We start from the raw sequence: 23,085 nt of genomic DNA, 5'->3' as shown, positions 1-23,085 counted from the left end.
TCTACCTCATATACATTTTTGGTTTCAGTTCAAGGTAAGAGCTGTCAGAAAACAGGAAGACTCTGAATGCCTAAAATCAAAACTACGGTTTGAATTTTATGATTTTTCCATACCTCGTTTCTTTTTAAAATATTTGCCTCTCCCATTATACAGGGTCTGGCAGAAGTAAGGCCTGAATGTGGCTCACAGGGTGATAATATGGGTGTAATAATTTATAGTTTTGATTTGAACATTTCACCTCAAATGTCAGATGGTATGCTTGACTGTGACATTATTATGTTACAGAATTACATGCTTATGATTTTGTAATAAAAAGGGGGCGTTATTTGTGCCAGACCCTGTATATACATAACTACATACATCCTTGTCATAAAAAACTTAAAAGACATGTGAAAGCACAATGGAAACAAATATCATCATTATCCTACCTCATTTCCTGCCAGGAATTTTATTCATATACATAAATAACATATACATGGCATAAATCTTTATACATGTGTTTATAAATTTATCATAAAACTGAATACACAGCTTTTTAGCTTATTTTTCTTCACTTAACAAAATATTTGACACTCTCCTGTGGCATTAAGTACCTTTAATACCACAATTTTTTAAAAAGATTTTATTTATTTTTAGAGAGGGAAGGGAGGGAGAGAGGGAGAGAGAGAAACATCAATGTGCGGTTGCTGGGGGTTATGGCCTGCAACCCAGGCACGTACCCTGGCTGGAAATCGAACCTGGGACACTTTGGTTCCCAGCCCGCGCTCCATCCACTGAGCTACGCCAGCCAGGGCTAATACCACAATTTTTATGGCTTCATAACCATTTCATCACATGGATATATCATGACTTAAGGTCTGTACTTTTTAAATAATTATGCAAACATCCTTACGCATCTCTGTATATATACATCACTGAATACTTACATTGGCCTTATTTCCAAAAAGTGGAAATAAAATGCCTATTACTCCTTTCTCATTGATAAAAGACGAAAGAATCAGCAAATTGGCGAGGAAACAACATTAGGCATATTAAAGAAAAAACTGATAATTACCTGGCAAGGTAGCATCAAATCCCATGTCTTCTATTGCTTTCCTCAAGGTTTCTGGAGAGGTCAGTAGAGGGTCGTATTCTACAGTTCCATTGCTGTTTGCGAGGGACACTAGTACGGATTTTACCCCTGCCTTTTTTGACATGACCCCCTCAATAGACTGCACACAGGAGTTACAAGTCATGCCATTGATGTTGATCACGGTTTCTTGAGTCAGGGGCTGGCTAACTACATTCAAGGGAATCTTCTGTGGACAGGAGCCAGAAGGAGAGTTTGAGGTACTGTCAACTCCACTTGTAATACTAACTCTATATTGTCCTGGTGGTACGGCCTCTATTGCTTTTCTCAGGGCTTCTGGAGTGACTAAGTTTGCATTGTACTTGACGACAGCAGATCTGTTCTCTAAAGAAACTACTATGCTGCTTATATATTGGAGTGTAGATAAAGCACTTTCAATATTTGACACGCACGATTTACAATGCATGCCTTCTATGGAGAAAGTGGCTGTGGAAAAACCATCAGCACATGCTGGACTCCTCGTCTGTGATCCCTCTGGGGATTTGACTGGTGTGTTTTGTAGACGTCCTATATCAATATTTCCCAACATGCACTTGTGCTGCTTTTTGATGAATGCTGGAAAGCCCGCAGCTTCAATCTGCTTCTTGATTTCCTCTCCTGTGATAAGATGAGGTTGATAAACAACAGTAGCTTCTTGGTTGTCCAGGGAGACTGATTAATAAAAAGAAAAATAGTTATTTAATTCCGTTATTCCTGGTCTGCTTCAGAAAACATTCTTTACTGAATCACTACCACACAAAATCATTTCTCTCTCACCGTTATTATCCTTTCTTAAAATAAATCTGTTCTTTTCAGAAAATGTTAGTGATGGAGACTAGAAAAAAGTTAAAGATATACCACTATATCCATGGTCTCCAAGTTTCTGCATGCCTGAATAGACATATATTAGACATAAAGAAGACCACAGGCATGTTGTATTAAGAACCCTGAACTCGCCCTGGCTGGTGTGGCTCAGTGAAATGAGTTCCAGCTGCGAACCAAAGGGTGGCCGGTTCAATTCCCTGTCAAGGCACATGCCTGGGTTGCAGCCCAGATCCCCAATAGGGGGCACGTGAGAGCAACATTGATGTTTCTCTCCCCATCTTTCTCCCTCCCTTTCCCTCTCTCTAAAGATAAATAAATAGGTAAATTTGTTAAAAAAAAAAAAAGACCCTGAGCCCTGACTGGCGTAGCTCAGTGGATTGAGCGTGGGCTGCGAACCAAAGTGTCGCAGGTTTGATTCCCAGTCAGGGCACATGCCTGGGTTGCAGGCCACGGCCCCTAGCAACTGCACATTGATGTCTCTCTCTCTCTTTCTCTCTCTCTCTCTCTCTCTCTCTCCCCCTCCCTCCCTCCCTCCCTTCCTTATCTAAAAAATAAATAAAGATTTTAAAAAATCTTTAAGAAAAGAAAATAAAATAAATTTTAAAAGGCCCTGAACTCCATGAAATGCCACCCCAACTGCCTTTTCTGCTAGTTCAAGACTCATGTAACTTTTAATCATTCTCTTTACTAACATTAATCCTGGCAATACACTCTACTTCAGTCTTTAATGAAGCAATAAGCATTCCAGTCCCACGAATTCAAATTCCGTGCTTAAGAAGAAGAAAAGGCCGAAAGGCCAAAACAGCAAAGTCAGCCTTACAAAACACACCAATACCACCAGGCGCATTACCTTTAATTTGCTGAACACCCTGCAGTTTCCCTATTTTCCCTTCGATGGTGCTTGTGCACGAGTGGCAGCTCATCCCCTCCACTTTCATCTTCAGCTTGACTTCACCCGCTGGGGCCGCCCTGTAATCTTCACAGGTCCCTGACTTTTTCTCCACAGTTCCAGTATCGAAAATGAGATCTGGAACCAGCTCCATTATCCGATTGGCATTCACTAAAGAGGGGATTATTGTCACCACTGCACTTCTTTGCTGAGGGGAAATGTTAATGTCTGTGACGCCCTTGGCCTTGAGCAATGTGCTTTGGATATGGTCCCACGGCGCAGTCAGGGAACCAGGAACTCTCAGACACACGGTGTCGGTTAAAACAGGGACAGGGTGGGGACTGTGGAGAATGGCATCAAAGCCCATGTCGTCGATAGCTTCCTGCATGGTCTCTGCAGTCTGTAGTTTAGGGTCATAAATAATAGTTGCATTTTTTTCTTCCAGTGAGACCTTTGGAAGGAAAGTTCAGAAGTCACTTTAATTACATTACGTGACAGAGAGCCAAAAGCGATCATCACGCCACATTGACGAATGAAACTAATAGTTCAGTCTGATGGGGTTTGTCTATTATTTCTTATCACTACTATTATCTTCAGAGAGAAACACCAACTGTCTTGTTTGCGACAGGAATGGTAAAGCTGTATGTAGGTGCAAGTGACTCAGGTACTTACTGATCAGGCATTTGAAACCCTGTAGACAAACACACGGAGAACTACTACCATGACTGTGTGCAACTGTTTGGCAGGTATCTGACACAAAATTGTGATGCAGTGTCACACACACACACACACACACACACACAGACACACACACACTTGGCTGGAAGTCATAAGACTGGACTTGGAGTTTCACATCTCCACTTATTAGCCAGCCATACTCCTTAGTTCTGCCATCTGCAAAGTGGCAAATATGCCCTGTTATCATTCAGGGCTGTTACAAGGATCAGAGGAGTAAAGAAATAGGAAAGCAGCTCTTTGCGGCAGCGAGTTATAGAAAAGTACACACCGAACAACTAACATTTATCGAGCACATATTGTAGGTGCTAGGGACTGGGATTCTCAGAATACAAAGCCAAGCATGACAGAGTCACAGGGAACGATACTAAAAGAGAGAATACAGAAAATGGACAGCCACTTATTCCTGCGAGTATGGGCGGGGAAAGGCTTCTCCATGGAGATAACACCTGAGTGTTATAACACAAACACAAATCGGCAAGGACATATGAGGCAGGGTATTCCAAACGAATGAATGCACAACAGTAGAGAAACATGACAGGCTGGAGAATTAAGCAACTGCTTTATTACGGGGCCTCTTGTATGCCAGTAATGGCTTGTCATTTACCCTACAGGTAACAGAGAGCCATGGAAAGGTTAGGCAAGGGGATGACATGACCATATGTGCATGTGAGGGAAGAATCACCTGGGAGGCGCCGTGGAAGATGATGTTGGGGTGACACAGCACAAAGGGAGATCAGCCAGGAAGCTGTTGTAATGCAGTGATGGTGCAACAGAAGCTCTGAGTGAAAGCTCAACACTGGGGCTTGAAAAGGGGCAGCGCCAAGAGACATTTTAGGAGGGGCGGCACCTAGCAAGGAGACTATAGACGGTAAAGGAAACAAGAGGGCACAGGTGACAAACACAAGGCCCCTGGGCTGAATCTGGCCCTCCACCTTGTTTTATCCGGCCCGGCACTTTGTTTCTACCCGGCGGCAGAGCCGAGCTCCTTGCCCCTAGTTAAGGGGTAGTTCCATGTACACAGCCCTAACATTACATTCGGCCCTTTGAAGGCAGCCGCGAGGCTGATGCGGACCCCGGTGAAAGTGAGTTTGACACCCCAGCAATAGGGTATCAATGCTCTAAAGGAGGTTCAAGATGATGATGATGATGATGATGATGATGATGATGGATTCCTGGTGAAAAGCTTTGTTCCATAAAATAAAAACCATTGCAAAATATAATTAAAAGGAATTCAGAGTAGGAAATCTCACTTTAAATCATCTAGGATAGTTATAGAGTCAAATCTTTCTCTTATTTTAATATGAATCTTTTGTTTATTTTTCCTGCAGCTTGGTAATCAATGGCTACGTATTTGATAACATCTTGAAATGTGCCCATACCATGAAATATCACGAAGACTGGTAACTCTACTTGGTCAGGTTGCTCGCTCTTAGCTTAGTCTCCTTCTGTAATCACATATTTTGACCCCTTTTACCTCTTCATCTGCTTCCCAACCCTTGAACTCATTTCCCCCTTCCAAAAATGTCAATTTACCAGCAAACCCAATGAGAAATTATTCTCTAAACCGATTTTAAGAGCAACATTTACTTTGTCACTAGACAGTTTGCTGTGCTTTCTACTGCTTTAGTCTCTCTTTTTTTCAAGATTTTATTTCTTAGAGGGGAAGGGAGGGAGAAAGAGAGGGAGAGGAACATCAATGAGTGGTTGTGCGCCCCCTACTGGGGACCCGGCCCGCGACCCAGCCATGTGCCCTGACTGGGAATCGAACTGGTGACCCTCTGGTTCACAGGCTAACACTCAATCCACTGAGCCACACCAGCCAGGGCGACTTTAGCCTCTCTTCTACTGATACAAAGACATAAGGAAAAAAGGCAACTATGAATATAAAATAATATACAAAAGATTTTATTACCCAATGAATTTTTTTCACACTGCAGCCTGGAAAACATTTCTTTATTTAGTAACTTCTACGCGTGTGTTTTAAAACAGGCCAGCCACACCTAGCACACACAGAAATGTTCCCCTGGTTCCCCTCTGGAGTAATGGCACTCAACTTGTCCTCTGAATGTTAGATATCAAAGAGGCGTTTCAAGCCTAAGGTCTCCAAGGGAACAAAAATAAGCAGCTCCTTTATTTCCACTGAAAGGAAATTCATACAGTGATTCTCACAATACTCTTGTGGAGGCTAAATCCCCGGGGAAGGAAGCTAAAATAGCATTTATTTATTGCACAAATATTAGCCGCGTGCCTATTATATGCCTGACACTGTGCTAGACGCCACGGTAACAAAAGCGGGCACCGGCTCCAGGCTGGTTCTGGACCTGCCCAGCTCTTCTTTCCCATGACCCCGCCCCCCGCCGACAAAAACCACCTCTGCCTATTCCCCACATTGCTCCAAATTTTCCACAGCTTGTCTTTGTCTCAGAATCTTTCATTAGTCACCAAAGCTGTCATTTTCAGAGGAACTATTTGTCCACTGTATCAATAGAACCTCTGAAAATAAACAGCCTAGAGCAGGGGTGTCACACTCATTTTCACCGGGGCCACATCAGCCTTGTGGTTGCCTTCAAAGGGCCGAATGTAACTTTAGGACTGTATGAATGTAACTACTCTTTTAACAGTTAAGCGAGAGCTCAGCGCTGCCACCAGGTAGTAGCAAGGTGCTGGGCCGGATAAAACAAGGTGGAGGGCCAAATTTGGCTACTGGACCTTGTGTTTGCCACCTGTGCTCTAGAAATTATGAATGTGGCTCACAGGAAGGACTCGAGGTGGAGGACTATTTGTTGTATTTCTTTTTTTTTTTTAAAGATTTTATTTTTTTCTTTATTTTTAGAGAAGGAGGCGAGGGGGAGAGAGAGAGAGAGAGAGAGAAACATCCATGTGTGGTTGCTGGGGTCATGGCCTGCAACCCAGGCATGTGCCCTGACTGGGAATCGAACCTGCGACACTTTGGTTTGCAGCCCACGCTCAATCCACTGAGCTACGCCAGCCAGGGCTATTTGTTGTATTTCAGTGAAGGCGGGAGAGTAGAAAAGAAATCAAATGCACTCTGTGATCTCCATAGCATTAATCGTGGTGTAGAGGTGCTAACTGTCCACGTGGATTGTGGAGATCCACTATTTTAATGAGCCTGGTGTTCTTTATCTACTGAAATGTCTAAAGCATGAAACTCAGGCAGAGCATACTTTATCTGCCTGTGATTTCTGTATAATTTTCATAAACAGACAAAGGCTGCACAAGCTGTTCTCAAGTAAGATGAAAGCCAGACCTTGGAGAAATCTCCCTAACTCACAAAGAGCTATAGTTTCTTGACAAACTGAAGCAGATAATCCTTTTTAGCTGTAACTTTCCATAAAAGCTAAAAACTGTGCAACTACCACTTTTGGGGTTGTCATCAGCACATTTTTCTCTTTCGTATCCCTTCTCATCTGATAATAAAAGGTGATCCAGTGACATTTATGAAGCTTAGCAAACTGAACGCATTGCCCAGAAAACCCAGCAGGAAAATGAAAGCTACGATATAGATACAGGTTTATGTAACTCCAAGTCCATGTTCTTTTTCCATCTGTAACTGAAAAGGCAGGATGATCTTGAAATTTCTTGAGTAACTAAAATTCTACTCCTGTAATATGAGTAATGTGTGATTTATGGATATAAATTGTTTTCTAGAGTCTGAACCAAATTTTAGTTCCCTGTTTGTCTTCCCTCCTACATTTCCTATCTTGTGCCCTACTGCTTTAGGTTTAAAATGATTTAGAGAATATGTTTCTTTGGGTTTTTATGAGAATTGACAATTAGTATAATGTAAAATTTCCCCATTTTTAAACATGACATGATTCATCAACTATCTTGAGTTTCTAATGTTTGATTCACCACTTACAATATCTTTAAAAAACGTTTTTATTGATTTGAGACACAAACAGAAACACTAATTTGTTGTTCCACTTAGTTATGCATTTGTTAGTTGATTCTTGTATGTGCCCTGACCTGGGATCGAACGAGCAACATTGGTGTATTGGGATGACACTCTAACCAACTGAGCTATGGGGCCAGGGCTACAATATATTTCTGACTCAAGTAAGAACTATTTTAATACATAATAGGAATCTCATTGAGATATGTATAATATATCTCAATACAAATTCCATTGTTTTTTAAAATATGTGCATATTACTCACGTAACACTCTACTTTGATGTTTCAGCACAGAATACTAAAAATTATGATATCATAAAGTAAATCATCAAGCTCTACTTACACAGACTTTTTGACCAACCTCAATAAAGGTTACCAGTTAAAATAGAAACCAATTTATAAACTAGCAGAAGACATTCTTACAATATAAAAATTCAAAACCCAACTATTTCAAAAATGAAAAAGATACTGGGATTTTGTTAGTCTTTTTAAGTTGTAGCATTAATTTCATTAATTAAATGATCTGTAAACTGAGTGCTTTGTCAGAATTTCATTGCTAAGATATATTGGTTTTACTTCCAAAAGTATACAACTCATGTATAATTATTGATTATCAAAATTAAAGTAATGAAAAGGAAATAGTGAAAGTCCCTCTTCACACCATTCTTCCAGGAAGCTGTAGGGCCCAATGTAAAACTGGTAAGTGACTATTATCAGGTCAAAGAATATTTGAAACTAATCTCTGCATAAGTAAGCTTTTTGGAAACGCCCTGAAATCATATAGCTCCTATATGAAAGAAACTGGATATTTTTTTTCTAAAGGTGACAGCAGGCCTAAAAATTTGTCAGTACCTAGTCATGCTGTTGTAAGGAACTTTTCTAAACTTTCATTAAAAAATATATTTTTGACCTGTAAGAAAGACAGTTATGTTTCTTTTCTCTAGATTGAAAAGTGTTTTTACAAGAGCATTGTTAAATGAAGCAGCAGAGTATACAGGCAAAACTATAAGAAAATAAAATGTAGAGGTAGACGTGTATTAAGCATTAGTATTACATCTGTTATTTTATGGATTTTATAGTATTTATGAGCTTTAAATTTTTTTAAGATTTTATTTATTTATTTCTTAGAGAGGGAAGGGAAGGAGAAAGAGAGAGAGAGAGAGATACATCAATGTGTAGTTGCTGGGGTCATGGCCTGCAACCCAGGCATGTACCCTGACTGGGAATCGCACCTGCAACACTTTGATTCGCAGCCCACGCTCAATCCACTGAGCTATGTCAGCCAGAGCAAAAATTTTTGTAAATTGTAACTTTATTACTTGTTCAGAATATTTACTTTTGAACAGAATTGTTTTCAGTCTTGGATTCTTTTTCTTTTAAAAAAAAAGATTTTATTTATTTTTTACAGAGAGGAGAAGGGAGGAGAGAGAGGGAGAGAAACATTGATTGGTTGCCTCTCACACGCCTCCAATCGGGGACCTGGCCTGCAACGTGGGCATGTGCCCTAACCGGGAATCAAACCGGTGACCTTTCAGTTCACAGGCCAGTGCCTGACCTGCTGAGCCACACCAGAAAGGGCTGGATTATTTTTCTTAAAGCAAGTCCCCCCAAATGTTTAAGTTTCAGTGGCTACAAAAGGTAGATGCACCTCTTTCTAGGAATCATATAGAAAAATTTCCATGTCCAAAAATACTTTATAGTCAGAATTTACCTCGACATGTTAATACATAAATATTGGTCACTTTTTAGAGAATGTCAAGGTTTAACATTTCTAGATCCTAGTTTCTGAGATTACATTTCCTAAGACTAATTTGCAGTGAATTTAGAAACCAGGTTTGGGGAGGACATTGTTTTGACTAAGTCAAAAAGTTCTGGTAGGATTTGGAATAAAATTGACACGAAGTGATGCAATTGTGACGTCACGTTGAGTGTGGTTGCTTTATGGAAAAGAAAAACGCTTCAGTGGAACAGGTCAGAGCTTTAACACAATTCAAGGAGAGTGAATAGTCAAGGAGTCTGTAATTTTAGCAGAAGTAGAATGGATGATTATTTCTTACTGCAGCTTCAGCTCCTAAATACATTTTGGGAATTGTGTCTTAAATTGTCAAGTTGCGAGTGTAATACTCTTGTTTGTTTCTGCCACTGTCAAGACTGCAGACTTTGAAGGGATTAACCTGAAGTTTAATTTAATCACCCCAGCGGTCTGTTAAGGGGGGAAATGAAATAGGCAGATAATGTGAAGGTCTTTCTCTGCGATTGGTTGGCCTTTTTGAAAGTAGAAATGTAAAAACAAATTTAATTAGATATAAGTACTGAATGACTCCAAAGGTTAATGCTTTATTAGCAAATTACTTTGTCCTTGAAATTTAAACTGCCAACTCTGAGTGCTTTCTCCCTTCATGTAGATAAAGGCTGTCATCCATTCTGCTAATATAGACTATCCTTTTACAAAATGACCACCCAGATGCTGGCAGTAACTCAATTCATTCTGTAGATCAATATGTTGCTTGCTTCCCTTAAATTTAACTATTTTTTAATTCTTGAAAAGGTTACACATGTACAGAGTAAAATCTCTCTCTCAAAGGGAAGTAGTTATCAGTTTGTAGTGTATATATCCTTCCAGAAATAGACTATGACTACAAAATGGTTTATATGTATATATGTATATCTATATGTATATATTTATATGTATATATATATCCCTTTATATAAATGGAATCTCACTATAAATATTGTTCTGCACCTTGGCTTTTTACTTAGCAAGTATATGTTAGATATTGTTCCATATCGGCCTACAGTGATTCGTCTTTTTGATTTCTGTTTGGAACTTTTTTTTGTTTCTTAATTTTTGCTATGGCAAATGATAGTGTATTGAACATTGAACATTCCTTTTTCAAACACTGTATTAGAGTAATATCGCATTTTGCTTAATATAAAGTCCTAGGTAATAATCATTCTTCCAAGAAGATATAGAATCGGTTATTCAAGGAGGCTTAGGTCTCTGATTTAGTTGAACTTCACCCCAAGTTTCAAAGAAAGGTCCAATCCAAGGTAAAAATCTACCTGCCCTGGCCCTGGGTGAGTCGGTGGGCAGCAGTGTTGCTGGAAGCCATTCCTATACCACAATTTTGAGCAAAAATGTCGCTGTACACACAAGTGACTAAGAACCACATATAGCTAAATATCCTAGTAACCCCAAACTAAATATATCCCCAACTCAACCTCCTCTTGGGCAGATCCTCCAGGTGCCCACGGCACATCCAGTACCACCCAACACAAAGGGGAAGTCTAACGGGGAGGGGAGTCAAAGTGGCGTTAGACAACAGACTTAAAGGATTGTGGTTGAAATATTTTATATGTTTTTTAAAGATTTTATGTATGTATTTTTAGAGAGAGGGCAAGGGAGGGAGAAAGAGAGGGACAGAAGTATCAACGTGTGGTTGGTTGCCTATTGCACGCCCCTACCAATGACCTGGCCGGCAACCCAGGCATGTGCCCTGACTGGGAATCGAACCGGTGACCCTTTGGTTTGCAGGCTGGCACTCAACCCACTGAGCCACACCAGCCAAGGCAAAATATTTTACTTTTGCAAAGACGTGTAACCATGTGAACCTATTGCTAACACTCCGTCCAGGGTGTCAGAAGGTGCCACTATTAAGCTAGGGGCTATGAAACGTAAGCTTCTTTAACTTCACAATAAATCTGTTTCTGGGCCTAGGAGAAACACTCAGTAAAATATTTTTTATTAAATATATTGGAAAACATTGCTTAGTAACATCATATAAATTTCAGGTTACAATTTATAATCCAACATCTGCACACTCCGTTGTGTTCTGACTACCCGAAGTCTAGTCTCCTTTCATCACCTCGTATTTGACTTCCTTTGCCCTCCTTCATCTGCCCCTCACCCAATAAAATACTTTTTAAAGCAAGAATAAAAGAAGAGATATTAAAACGATATTCTATGTGGGCTTTCGACTAAAAGAGGACAGGCGAGCTGGAAAAGGCAGAGATGGTGTGCTTCCTTTTGTTTCGGGCAATCAAATTGCGAGCGTGCGCTGGAAAGCATGGCCCTAAGCATCTGTCACCGGGATCCCTATGAATCACTGCTGATAACACAAAGTGCTTTCACATCACATCGCTGCTACTTTCCCTTTACACTTAATCTAATTCAAATGCGTTTTGTTTTTTTCTTTACCTTAAACAGGCTTTATTAACAGAGGTGAGTTCTGGGAAGATGCAGTAGAAACAGCAGCCTTACAAATGAGTGTGATATAATAGGCTTTTTAAAAAATCTATACAGGAAAGTACCTGCAAACGTCAAAGCAGGATTTAGCCATTCCCTGATACATGGATATATTAGCAAAACAGGTATTAATGTAAAAAAGTTTGCTAGGCAAAGAGTAAATACCAAAGTCACTGGGAGAAAAATTATGTGAACTAGTTTTTTGATGGTAAGTAGCTTTACTCCAATTAGCACAGACAATTAGTAAGATTTAGCTTCCATTTAGCGCCCAGCACCAGCCCCTTAGATCAACTGGAGGACATGTAATTGGTTTCATTTGCAGGTAAAATCAAATGCAGGTGTCAGTTACTATGCACTGAAATTAAACTTGTTTTTAAATCTTTGGGTGGGAAGGCTGTGGGATCACCTTGGCCATCCTCTTTTCAAATCAACACACTGCAAAATATCTGCCTGATTTTTGGATAGTTTACCAATTAGTGAAAAAATTACAAAATTTTTTAATAAATTTGAATATTTTGAAGGTAAAGGAGTTTGACAAAACCCTCAATGTTGTAAATACTGTCACTTCTCAGCTTTTCCAACGTGGAAATCTCTCCAAAGCGAATTAAAGAAAGCAGCATCCATGGGGGGGGGGCAGGGGAAGGGGGGATGAAAATAAACAGCCTTTAAGCCTGGAGTTATGTGAAGGTAAATGGTGAATACAGAAGAAAATCCTACTTGTGGAGCATGGGAAAGTGGAAAATTCATATCTAAGTACTCCTATGGGCAGAAAGCTTTGCAGACAGCTTAGCACGTTATGTAAATAAAGCTTTTTTAACCACAACTATCCACACAGTCTTAGCTGACCAGAGTGTGTGGTACCGACAACAGATGTGAGCACTGCTTTCCCGCCACAGAAATAGTAAGAATGGATCCAAAGCTTACTTGGCTCTCTCTTGCCAAGATGAATATGAAACTCAGACATGGAAAAAAAAATCACCTACTGTTTCAGACACGGAAAAGAACTACCCACGTATTGCCACCGCCCTTCACATGACTCTTGATTTGAAGAAATTTTGTATTAAACTGCATAAAGAATCACTATATGCCAATTAGCCATTTTTTTTGTCATGAAAACAAGGCAAATTGAAGTCCATTGGCTCAAGATCTTAGGAGCAGTCTGAATCACAGACGGGAATATTGTAGAGACAGGAAGGGTAAATGCTGTACGTACTTCACTGAGAAGTCGGACCCAGTCTGAACTCTGCGACTTCACTAATTCCCGGAGGGTCACTTACTTTAATGTGATGCACACCGTTCAGTTTTCCAATGTGCTGCTCGATGGTCCAGACGCAGGAACTACACGTCATCCCCTCCACAGAGATGCTGACACAACTCACGCTCATATTTGGATCCATTTTGATTTCTTCTTTACATTCCTATGAGGAACAGTGAACTCATTAACTTCAGCCATGGAAAGAACACTTCCTCAGCCCTGGCTGGTGTAGCTCAGTGGATTGAGCACGGGCTGGGAACCAAAGCGTCGCAGGTTCGATTCCCAGCCAGGGCACATGCCTGGGTTGCAGGCCATGACCCCCAGCAACCGCACATTGATGTCTCTCTGTCTCTCTCTCCCCCCCCTTCCCTCTCTAAAAATAAATAAAATCTTAAAAAAAAAGAACACTTCCTCAACTTTCCCCCACTACCTCAACCGAAAATGTAGTACTAATAAAATATAGTCAGCACTCTTTCCTCGCACGTCACGTTGTTCCCATTTCAGGGCCTTTGCTTTACGGGTTCCCTTGGTTTGGGGCTTTCTTCTTCCGGATTATCCGCTTTGCTAGCTTTAATGAGTCTTACACTGACCACCCTGTTTTAAATTGCAACCCACATCCTTCCACAAACACACACTCTGATTCCCCGTGCCTCTGCTCTGTTTTCTTTTTTCATAGAACTTATCACATTCTAATGTATTCTCTAATTTACTTCTTATGTTTATTGCTTATTATCTGTCTTCCTGTGATGGTTTTAACAGTATGTTTACACATTCTTTGTTACTCCTTCCTTCCAGAGGTGGAATTTAACCCCCGTCCCCTTGAGCGTGGCCTGGATTCAGTGACTTGCTTCCAACGAACAGAATATGGTAGAAGCAAGGAGGTGTGACTTCCCAGACTAGGTCATAAAAAGCACTGCAAGGCATGGAGAGGAGTCACTGTAGTTTCCTCCTTGTCCTCTCTCTTGAATCATCAGACCTGGGGAAAGTCACCTGCCATGTCACAAGAATGCAACATTATGAAGAGGTTTATGTGCGAAGAAACTGAGGTGTCCTGTCAACAACGAGCAAGACCTGAGTCCTCCTGCCAATGGCCAGGTGAGTGAACTGTCTTGGAAGCTGATCCTTCAGACTCAGTTAAGCCTTTAGATCACAGGTGGCAAGCACAAGGCCCAAGGGCCGAATCCAACCCTCCACCTTGTTTTATCCAGCTCAGCACCTTGTTTTTACCTGGTGGTAGTGACGAGCTCTTAGTTAACTGTTCAGTAGTTACACTTATACAGCCCTAAAATTACATCTGGCCCTTTGAAGGCAACCGTGAGACTGACGTGGCCCCCGGTGAAAATGAGTTTGACACCCCTGCTTTTGATGCCTGCAGCCCCAGCTGACGTATTGACTACTATATCACCAGAGCCCTTGAGCCAGAATCACACAGCTACACCACTCCCAGATTCATGGCCCACGGAAACCCCGAAATAATGTTTTAGGCCACTAAATTTTGGGGTAATTTGTGACACTGAAATCATTAACTAAAACACTTCTCAGCAGAATGAAAATTCCATGGAAACAAGAATCTGGTTTTTTCACGGCTATTAATTTGAACTGCACGAAGTTGCCATTGCTGCATATCAAAATAGTCCAATGTTGGCAGCTTCATATGGATCAACCGAATAGATCCCATGGCAACAGTGGTTTCCTTTGGTGAGGAGAACTGAATGGTCAGGGGATGAGAGTGAGAAAAAAAAATTTCACGGTATAACCCTTTATACCTTTTTTACAAACTGAGATGTAACTGGCATAACATTGTGTAGTTTAAGGTGCACAATGTGTTGGTTTGATACACTTTTTATGTTGCGATGTGACTTCCACCATTACTAACACCTGTCTCATCACGTACCATTTTTTGTGGTGAGAACAATTAAGATCTAGTCTCTCTTCTACTGTCTGAATGTTATACCATAATGCACTGTCTATTCAAACACAGACACGGGCACAAACACACATAAAAAAACAATAGACCTGAAATACTAGAAAGCAATAATATGGATGGGAGTTTGTAATTAAGGCATTCTAAGGTCCTTGGTCTTATTCAGAATATATATAAAGAAACACGTAAAACCTAGATTTTCTTAAGAATACATGTTAAAAACTTAAGGATAACCGGCAAGAGACTAAAAAACAATATATAGCTTCCAAAACAGAACAGTGAAAAAGGGAATAAAGAATATTAAACAAATAGCCCTGGGTGGTGTGGCTAACTGGACTGAGTGCCAGCCTATGAACCAAAGGGTCACTGGTTGAGTCCCCGTCAGGGCACATGCCTGGGTTGCGGGCCAGGTCCCCAGTGGGGGCACGTGAGAGACAATATATAAACTCTATGAAAATATATAAAATATAAAAAATATTTTTTAAAATATATTTTATTGATTATGCTATTACAGTTGTCCCATTACCCCCCCTTCATTCCCCTCCACCCTGCACACCCCCTCCCACCCACATTCCCCCCTTTAGTTCACGTCCATGTGTCATAAGTTCTTTAGCTTCTACATTTCCCATACTATTCTTGCCCTCCCCCTGTCTATTTTCTACCTACCGTCTATGCTACTTATTCTCTGTACCTTTTCCCCCTCTCTCCTCCTCCCACTCCCCTGTTGCTAACCCTCCATGTAATCTCCATTTCTGTGGTTAAAAATATTTTGTAATATAGTTAATGTCCACCTTTTGAATTTTTAATGTCTCAAAGACAGGTACAAAGTCAAGAACATTTTTTTTAACCTCCCATTACATTTAGCAAAATGACTCAGAAAACAGAGTAAGAGCATAAACAATTTCATATGGTGTGGCAAAAATGCAGGCTTCTGAGAGATCACAATATTAAACAAACCTGGCATGCAGCTATTAGTAATGAGGCGACTCTGAGAACAAGAGCATCCAGCAACATTGTGGGAAATAACATCTAGATATTACAGTGTTTTTGAGTCACTCCCTAAATACAAATGGTAATCACCATTGGTAATAACATTCCCGAAAGGAGGAACAGTATTATGACTAGATCAGCATCTCTGGTCTCAAAACAGAAAGAGCTGAAGTTATGTACAAACATCATATGCATGAAGTCCAATTGCTCAAAAACCACTTCATAAAGCTGACCACAAAAGTTCCAACATTGTTCATAAAATCCCCCTAAAAATAGTTCCCATAATTTAGAAAAGGTTTCTGAATTCGCAATAAAATTTTACAGTAAAACTTAAAGTTCTTTTTGCATTCAGTTCTACCTGGTACAGTTTTTATCACTATGGTAATCAAGGAAATGCAAATTAAAAGCACAATGAACATGATTCATACTCATAAGGTAGACAAAAAATTCAAAATCTGACAATAACAAGTGTTACTGAGGATGTGGAGGAACAGGATCTCTCTAATTCAGCTGGTAAGAGTGTAAGTTAGTCATATTTTGCTCGCTTGTTTGTTCTGTTGATTAGGTTCCACTTATAGGTGAGATCATATGGTATTTGTCCCTCACCGCCTGGCTTACTTCACTTAGCATAATGCTCTCCAGCTCCATCCACGCTGTCACAAAGGGGAGGAGCTCCTTCTTTCTTTCTGCTGGGTACTATTCCATTGGGTAAATGTACCACAGTGTTTTGATCCACTCATTGACAGATGGGAACTTAGGCTGCTTCCAGCACTTGGATATTATAAATTGTGCTGGAACCTAGTCAATAAAATAAATGAACAAGCAAAATAAAACCAAAAACATGGAAATAAAGAACAAACTGACAGTAGCCAGAGAGGGAGGGGGAGGGGAATAACAGGGTGGGAGGAGAAGGGTCATCAAAGAACATGTAAAAAGCACACAGGGACAAAGCCACAGGGGGGTAGGACCAAGGGTGGGAGGTGGGGTGGGGGGTAGTGGTGGGGGGAAAATGGTGACAACTGCACCTGAGCAACAATAAAAAAAGAGTGTAAATTAGTACAACCACTATGGAACCCGCTTGGCAATATCTGGTAGAGCTGAAGACAGGCATATGCCAAAATACAACATTTTCAGTCCTGGGCATATTTATTACCCCGCAGAAAGTCTCACACATGTGCACAAGGAAATATGAACAGCAATGCTCATTTCAACAGTGTTCCAAATACTCAACTAACAGTTAACATGTCTTAGGTTATGTCCAACTCTTAGAAGCAGAGACTAAAATGGTGGTCACAGGGGCTGGGCAGTGGGGGAAGTGGAGAGATGTTGATCCAAGGGTTCAAAGTCTCAGTTTTGCAGGATGAATAAACTCTATAGATCTAACGTACATACAGCAGGGTGACTACAGTGCATAGTATTGTGTTATGTACTTGAAATTTGGTAAGTGAGATCTTAAGAGTTTTTTAACAAAAATTGGAAACTGTGTGAGGTGATGGATATGTTAAATAGCCTAATTGTAGTTATCATTTCACAGTGTGTAATGTATCAAAACATCATGTTGTATTCCTTAAATACATACAATTTTTATGTCAGTTATACCTCAATAAAGCTGGAGGGAAAAGATTTTTAAAAACTAGCCTATTTTAGGGCAGAATAAAGAAAAAATACATAGGGAATGTGCAGAAATTAAGAGAAAAGTCATCGAAACTGAAATAATTCAGTAAGTGAGACCAATAATAAATTCCAACATATAAGCAGTCAAAATCATCCAGCCTATTTTACCACGGCTCTAAAAGTACCCGTTTGTTAAACAAATTGACGAGTTCAAGCTTTGCAAACAGCACTGAACTAGTGTTGCACTCAGGGTAGCTACAGAATATTTCCAAATCAATATAAGTTTTTCTACCTGTTTCCTTTATTTAAAATCATGACCACCTCCAAATGGAAAATCAAAGGGGAAAGCATTAGCTTATCTCTTACTTTATGTAATTCATCTAATTCATTTAAATTGTGCAAGCCTTTGAAATGAAAATTGATCTTACTCCTTAACCTGTTTTCAAAATACTGGGTGCCTAATCTCTTTCATCAGACAACTGCCATTATATAAACACAGGACTAAGGCTCCAGATGAAACAGCTGGAGTGGACAAGTGTATGTTTTAAAACATAATTGTTCTTTTCATTTGATCATGTCCAAAAGATTAGGAGCCAATAAAGACACACTAGTGAGGTCAAAAAACAACAGAACATTAAAAATTAAGAAAAGGCAACATGCTTTGCTGGTCAGTCCTTTTTTTTTTTAGGCTGTTGGTAATCACTGCCTTTCTTTAAAAAAATCCTTGTGATAATAATACAGATATTTCATATTTCTATAGCATCACAGAGTTGACAAAACTTTCATATATGTGAATTTCATGACAATCCTGCCACATAAAGAGGGTAGGAGCCTCCTTTTAAAGTTAAGGAAGCTTAATACTCAGACTTACCCACGCTCACACAGCCAATTCAGGCTGGAGTCCAGAGCTAACAATAGCCTCCAGGGGATTAACTTAATAGGGTGGTGTTTGCAAAAGGCACAAAATAAAACCAGCCAAAGGAAGGAGTAGAGTAGGGCAAAAAATGCTAGAAAAATAATGGTCCCCTGCAATAAACACAGGTGGGGACAAGTTCCTCAAAACTGAGAAACAGTTCTCCAGTTAGTAGTTTCTTTCCCACCAGGGGCTGAGCATCTGCTTCCGTGTCAATAATAGACTGGAGGGGAAAAACAGGTTTTGTTTTAATAAGGGGAAACTTTTCTTGCCTCAGACAAGGCCTTTCTAATTTCTGGGAAGTAGGATTTGACATGAAAATTATTTGACATGAAAATGTGCCAGCTACTTTTCAACCATATTATGGGTCAAAAATGGCCTTGGTGCAGTTGTCTATCTTAGATTCTAAGAAGACTAGTAGTTGGAACTCTTTTCCTCCCATTAAAACCACCATCAAATTCAAGTGTGTCAGATACAATCTGAAGGTAAATCATGGACTACTTGTAATGCTATGGCTTTCTTCATAAGGAAAAATCCAACTTATAATTTTAGCTCTAAGACAAAATGGTGCCCCAAGCCACTATTGAAAATAAAAACTTTAAATACCTATGAAATTTTTTTAAAAAAATACCAGTATTTAACCATTTTATGAAGTTGAGAAAGCACTGATTTTACATTTACTATAACTGATTAAGGACAACTATAAAATAAATGATAAAAGTTTGGCAAGGCTTAAAATGACAACTCAGTTTAAGCAAACTTTTCAAGGCTGTCATTATTTTTATTTATTTATTTATTTATTTTTAGAGAGGGAAGGGAGGGAGAAAGAGAGAGAGAGAAACATCAATGTGCAGTTGCTGGGGGCTGTGGCCTACAACCCAGGCATGTGCCCTGACTGGGAATCGAACCTGCGATGCTTTGGTTTGCAGCCCGCGCTCAATCCACTGAGCTATGCCAGCCAGGGCCATTAATTTTATTTTAAAAATTACTAACAAATAATAATGTGAATTACCCTGTCATACATGAAAATGTCTTCAAAAGTATTAATTATTAAAAAGTCTTGTTCTGATGTCAGAATAGACAGATCCTTGCAAGAGAAGAGAAAATCCAAGAAACAGACGTATGTGTATATATGAGAATTCAGTACACACGGACAACAGTTTGGTGATCACCAGGGGGAAAGTGGGGTGGGGGGTAGAAGAGGGTGAAGGGGGGACAAGTGGTGATAAAAGGAGACTTGACTTGGGGTGGTGAACACACAATACCATATACAGATGATGCATCACAGAATTGTACACCTGAAACCTAATAATTTTATTAAGCAATGTCACCCCAATAAATTCAGTAAAAATGAATAAAGAAAAATACATTTTAGAAAAAAATTTAGTATATAATAACAGCCCCATCTCCAGTCAATGGAGAAACCATTAAGTGGTGTTAGCATAATGTGCTAACCATTTTTTTTCAATGAAAAAGGAAGCTTTATTCAGTGCAAACTGGTCAGCTGTGATACAGCACGCCTGTGGAACAGCTCAGTACGTGTGTGCTAACCATCTGAGGTGAACACTTTTAAATCCCATCATACACCAAAAGTAATTCCAAGTGAGTTAAAGAGGGAAATGTAAAAAGAGAATAGAAAATGCTACAAAGATATGAAAGCAAATATTAGTTAACAACAGCAATAACAAAAGCATAAACCCAAAGCAGAAAACATAAAGGAATAGGTGTTAAAATTTAATTATGTAAAAATTTAAAATTTCATGCAGCAAAATACATCATGTGAACAAACTACAAAAACATATATGAATGGAGTTTCTTTCAGGACTGATGAATTGTTCCAGAATTAGGTAATATGTGTGAATATACTTAAAAAACCACTGAATTATACACTTCGATATGGTAACTTCTAGGATATATAAATTATATCTTAAGAAACCCAAATAGTAATTTATAAGTCAGGCAATTGACAAAGTAAGAAATTCAAAATACCAATAAACACATGAGCATTTATGTTTAAAGTTATAAGTGAAAACAACAAAAATAAAACACTTCCTCCCTATCAGGTTAGTAAAATGTGACTATTACCATATAGCTTAAAACAGAACAAAAATAGGAAACCATCTCCATTTCTGTATTAGGGCATTACTGCCCCAACTACTGAAGCCAAGGTGAGAGTGAGATATTTTCTTACCCGTCATCCTTGAAGCTGAGATGCTGCTAAGTGCTTCTAGACCTGGCTGGACAGATGCTTCTGCCCAGGGTTTTGAATCCTGGGGAAGTTACAAAAACCCACAGTGGCAGGCACAGGGCATTACACGGCAGCTGCAGCAGCAGAGTGAAGAAGCCAGCGGTGGTGACGGCAAAAGGACTGAGCAAGCCAGTGCCTCTGGAGAGGTCCTCACCAGACTGTTCCTCCAGGGTGACCTTGCCCTGTTTTAGCCTCGCTGGGTTCCTGCCCATTGTCCAAGCCGGGGTGACCATCTTCCCTGTTGACTCTGTAAGCAATCCTAATAGCCTACCAACAAATTCCTTGTCTGCTTAAATGAGTCAGAACTGTTTTATATTGTTTGCAAGCAAGAACTTGGCCTAATACATGAATAATACCATGTGGCCATTAAAAACAAGGATGTAGCCGTGACTGGCATGGCTCAGTTGGTTGACCATCATACCACAAAGGCAAAAAAGGTCACCGGTTAGATTCACAGTCCAGGCACATGCCCAGGCTGCGGGTTCAGTTTGGACCCTGGTCTGAGCGTGTGCAAGAGGCAGCCAATTGATGTTTCTCTCCCTTTCTCCCTCCCTCCCCCTCTGTCTAAAAAATAATTAAAAAAAAAAACATGATCTAGATCTCCATTTACGAACAGGAAAACTGTTCAGGGCATATTAAGTAAGAAAAAGCAAATGTTCATTCTGCAAAAGTTCTCTTAACCAACCTCCAATGGATTGATGGTTTCTCTCCTACCACTATAATATTCACTCCTTGCTTATAGGCACTCCCTGTCTCGCCAGGAGTGTGTTGGCACACTTAGCTCAGCTGTGTTTGCTCCCAAGCCTGTTTATGGCCACTGAACTTATAATCATGTGATTCAGTTAAATATTATGTAAACAGGTGAAATACGAGTATAAAAGAGAGCTATTCTTTCTATGAAAACAAAGGTAAATCCTTTTAGAAACACTCACTAAAGGTGAGCGATAAACTGCTGAAATAGCTATACATAAAACAACTTGAAGAGATTGGGGGAAATCATAAAAATCTAAAAGAATGCTGCTCTCTACTTACAAGAAACTACACTAGAAACTGGAAATCTGCAATAAAGCAATATGGATGTGGTATGTGCAAGAAAGAAAAGGAAGAATTCCAGAGGACCCGTATACAAAGAAAGAGTTTTGGCCCTACATATAAGTATTAGAGAATGAACAAAAATGTTCTAGGTTTTAGCCCTGGCTGGTGTGGCTCAGTGGATTTGCGTGCCAGCCTGTGAACCATAGGATCGCCGGTTCGATTCCTGGTTGGGGCACATGCCTGGGTTGCAGGCCAGGTCCTCAGTGGGGGCCACACAAGAGGCAACCACACACTGATGTTTCTCTCCCTCTCTCCTTCCCCTTCTGTCTAAAAATAAATAAATAAAATCTCTAAAAAAATGTTCTAGGTTTTTAAAAAAATGAACAACCCACATATACACAGTTTTTATGGTTCCCTTCTTCAATTAGCCACCACTGAATGGTTAGGAAAGTTTTTAGCATGGTTCCATTTTCTGTGAGGGAAGATTCTAATAAACCGTAGACCAAAGAGGAAAAAATCTGATTCCGTTTAGGTTTTTTTTCCCAAATAATGTTTAATTTTATTTATTTATTTTTAGAGAGGGAAGGGAGGGAGAAAGAGAGAGAAAAAGAAAGAGAGAGAGAGAGAGAGAGAGAGAGAGAGAGAGACAGACATCAATGTGCGGTTGCTGGGGGCTGTGGCCTGCAACCCAGGCATGTACACTGACTGGGAATTGAACCTGGATGCTCTGGTTCACAGCCCATGCTCAATCCACTGCGCTACATCAGCCAGGGCTTCTGTTTAGTTTTTAAAGGGCCCTAGTAATTTACATTTTCAGCCTTGACTAAAACTTGTAATAAGCCAAATTTTATAAACAGTTGAATAATAAAGTAGGATTGAGCCCTGACTGGTATGGCTCAGTTGGATATGGAGAAAAGGGAACCCTCATACAGTGATGGTGGGAAGGCGTAGTGTGGCAAACAATATGGAGTTTCCTCAAAAAATTAAAAGTGATATGATTTCACCTTTAATAGGAACCTAATCAACAAAACAAAGAAACAGGCAAAATATAACCAGAGACACTGAAATAGAGGACAGGCTGACAGTGACCAGAGGGGAGAGGGGAAATTTCAGGGGACTTTCAGGGGAAAAGGGGAAGGGTTTACAGGAACAAGTATGGGGGACCCATGGACAAAAACTAGGGGTGGGTGGAAATGGGAGGGAGGTGGGGAGGGCTGGGTGGGTAGGCTGGGATGGGGGTAAAAGGCAGAAAACTGTGCTTGAACAACAATTAAAATAAAATTAAAAAAAAATTAAAAATGGAAGTACCTTTTGGCCCAGTAATCCTACTTCAGGAAATATATGCAAAGAAACCTGAAACACTGACTCAAAACAATATATGCACCC

The 23,085-nt window shown here is 40.0% G+C and overlaps 1 protein-coding gene across 1 annotated transcript in view; it reads right to left on the bottom strand.

Moving 5' to 3' along the window:
* ATP7A (ATPase copper transporting alpha) overlaps positions 1–23,085 on the bottom strand; it is a 102,623-nt gene that overhangs the window by 56,450 nt on the left and 23,088 nt on the right. Inside the window, exons 2-4 of the mRNA XM_045847397.1 lie at positions 12,998–13,138; positions 2,784–3,273; positions 1,055–1,780 (exon numbers count right to left, since the gene is read on the bottom strand). Coding sequence (XP_045703353.1) covers positions 1,055–1,780; positions 2,784–3,273; positions 12,998–13,117 — 1,336 coding nt within the window. The 5' untranslated portion in view covers positions 13,118–13,138. The remainder of the gene's footprint in view (positions 1–1,054; positions 1,781–2,783; positions 3,274–12,997; positions 13,139–23,085) is intronic.

The sequence above is a fragment of the Phyllostomus hastatus genome, unplaced genomic scaffold, assembly GCF_019186645.2.
Source record: "Phyllostomus hastatus isolate PE091 unplaced genomic scaffold, TTU_PhHast_1.1 phas_contig_551, whole genome shotgun sequence".
Taxonomy (NCBI): Eukaryota; Metazoa; Chordata; class Mammalia; order Chiroptera; family Phyllostomidae; genus Phyllostomus; species Phyllostomus hastatus.
This window is presented reverse-complemented; position numbering and strand designations above follow the sequence as displayed.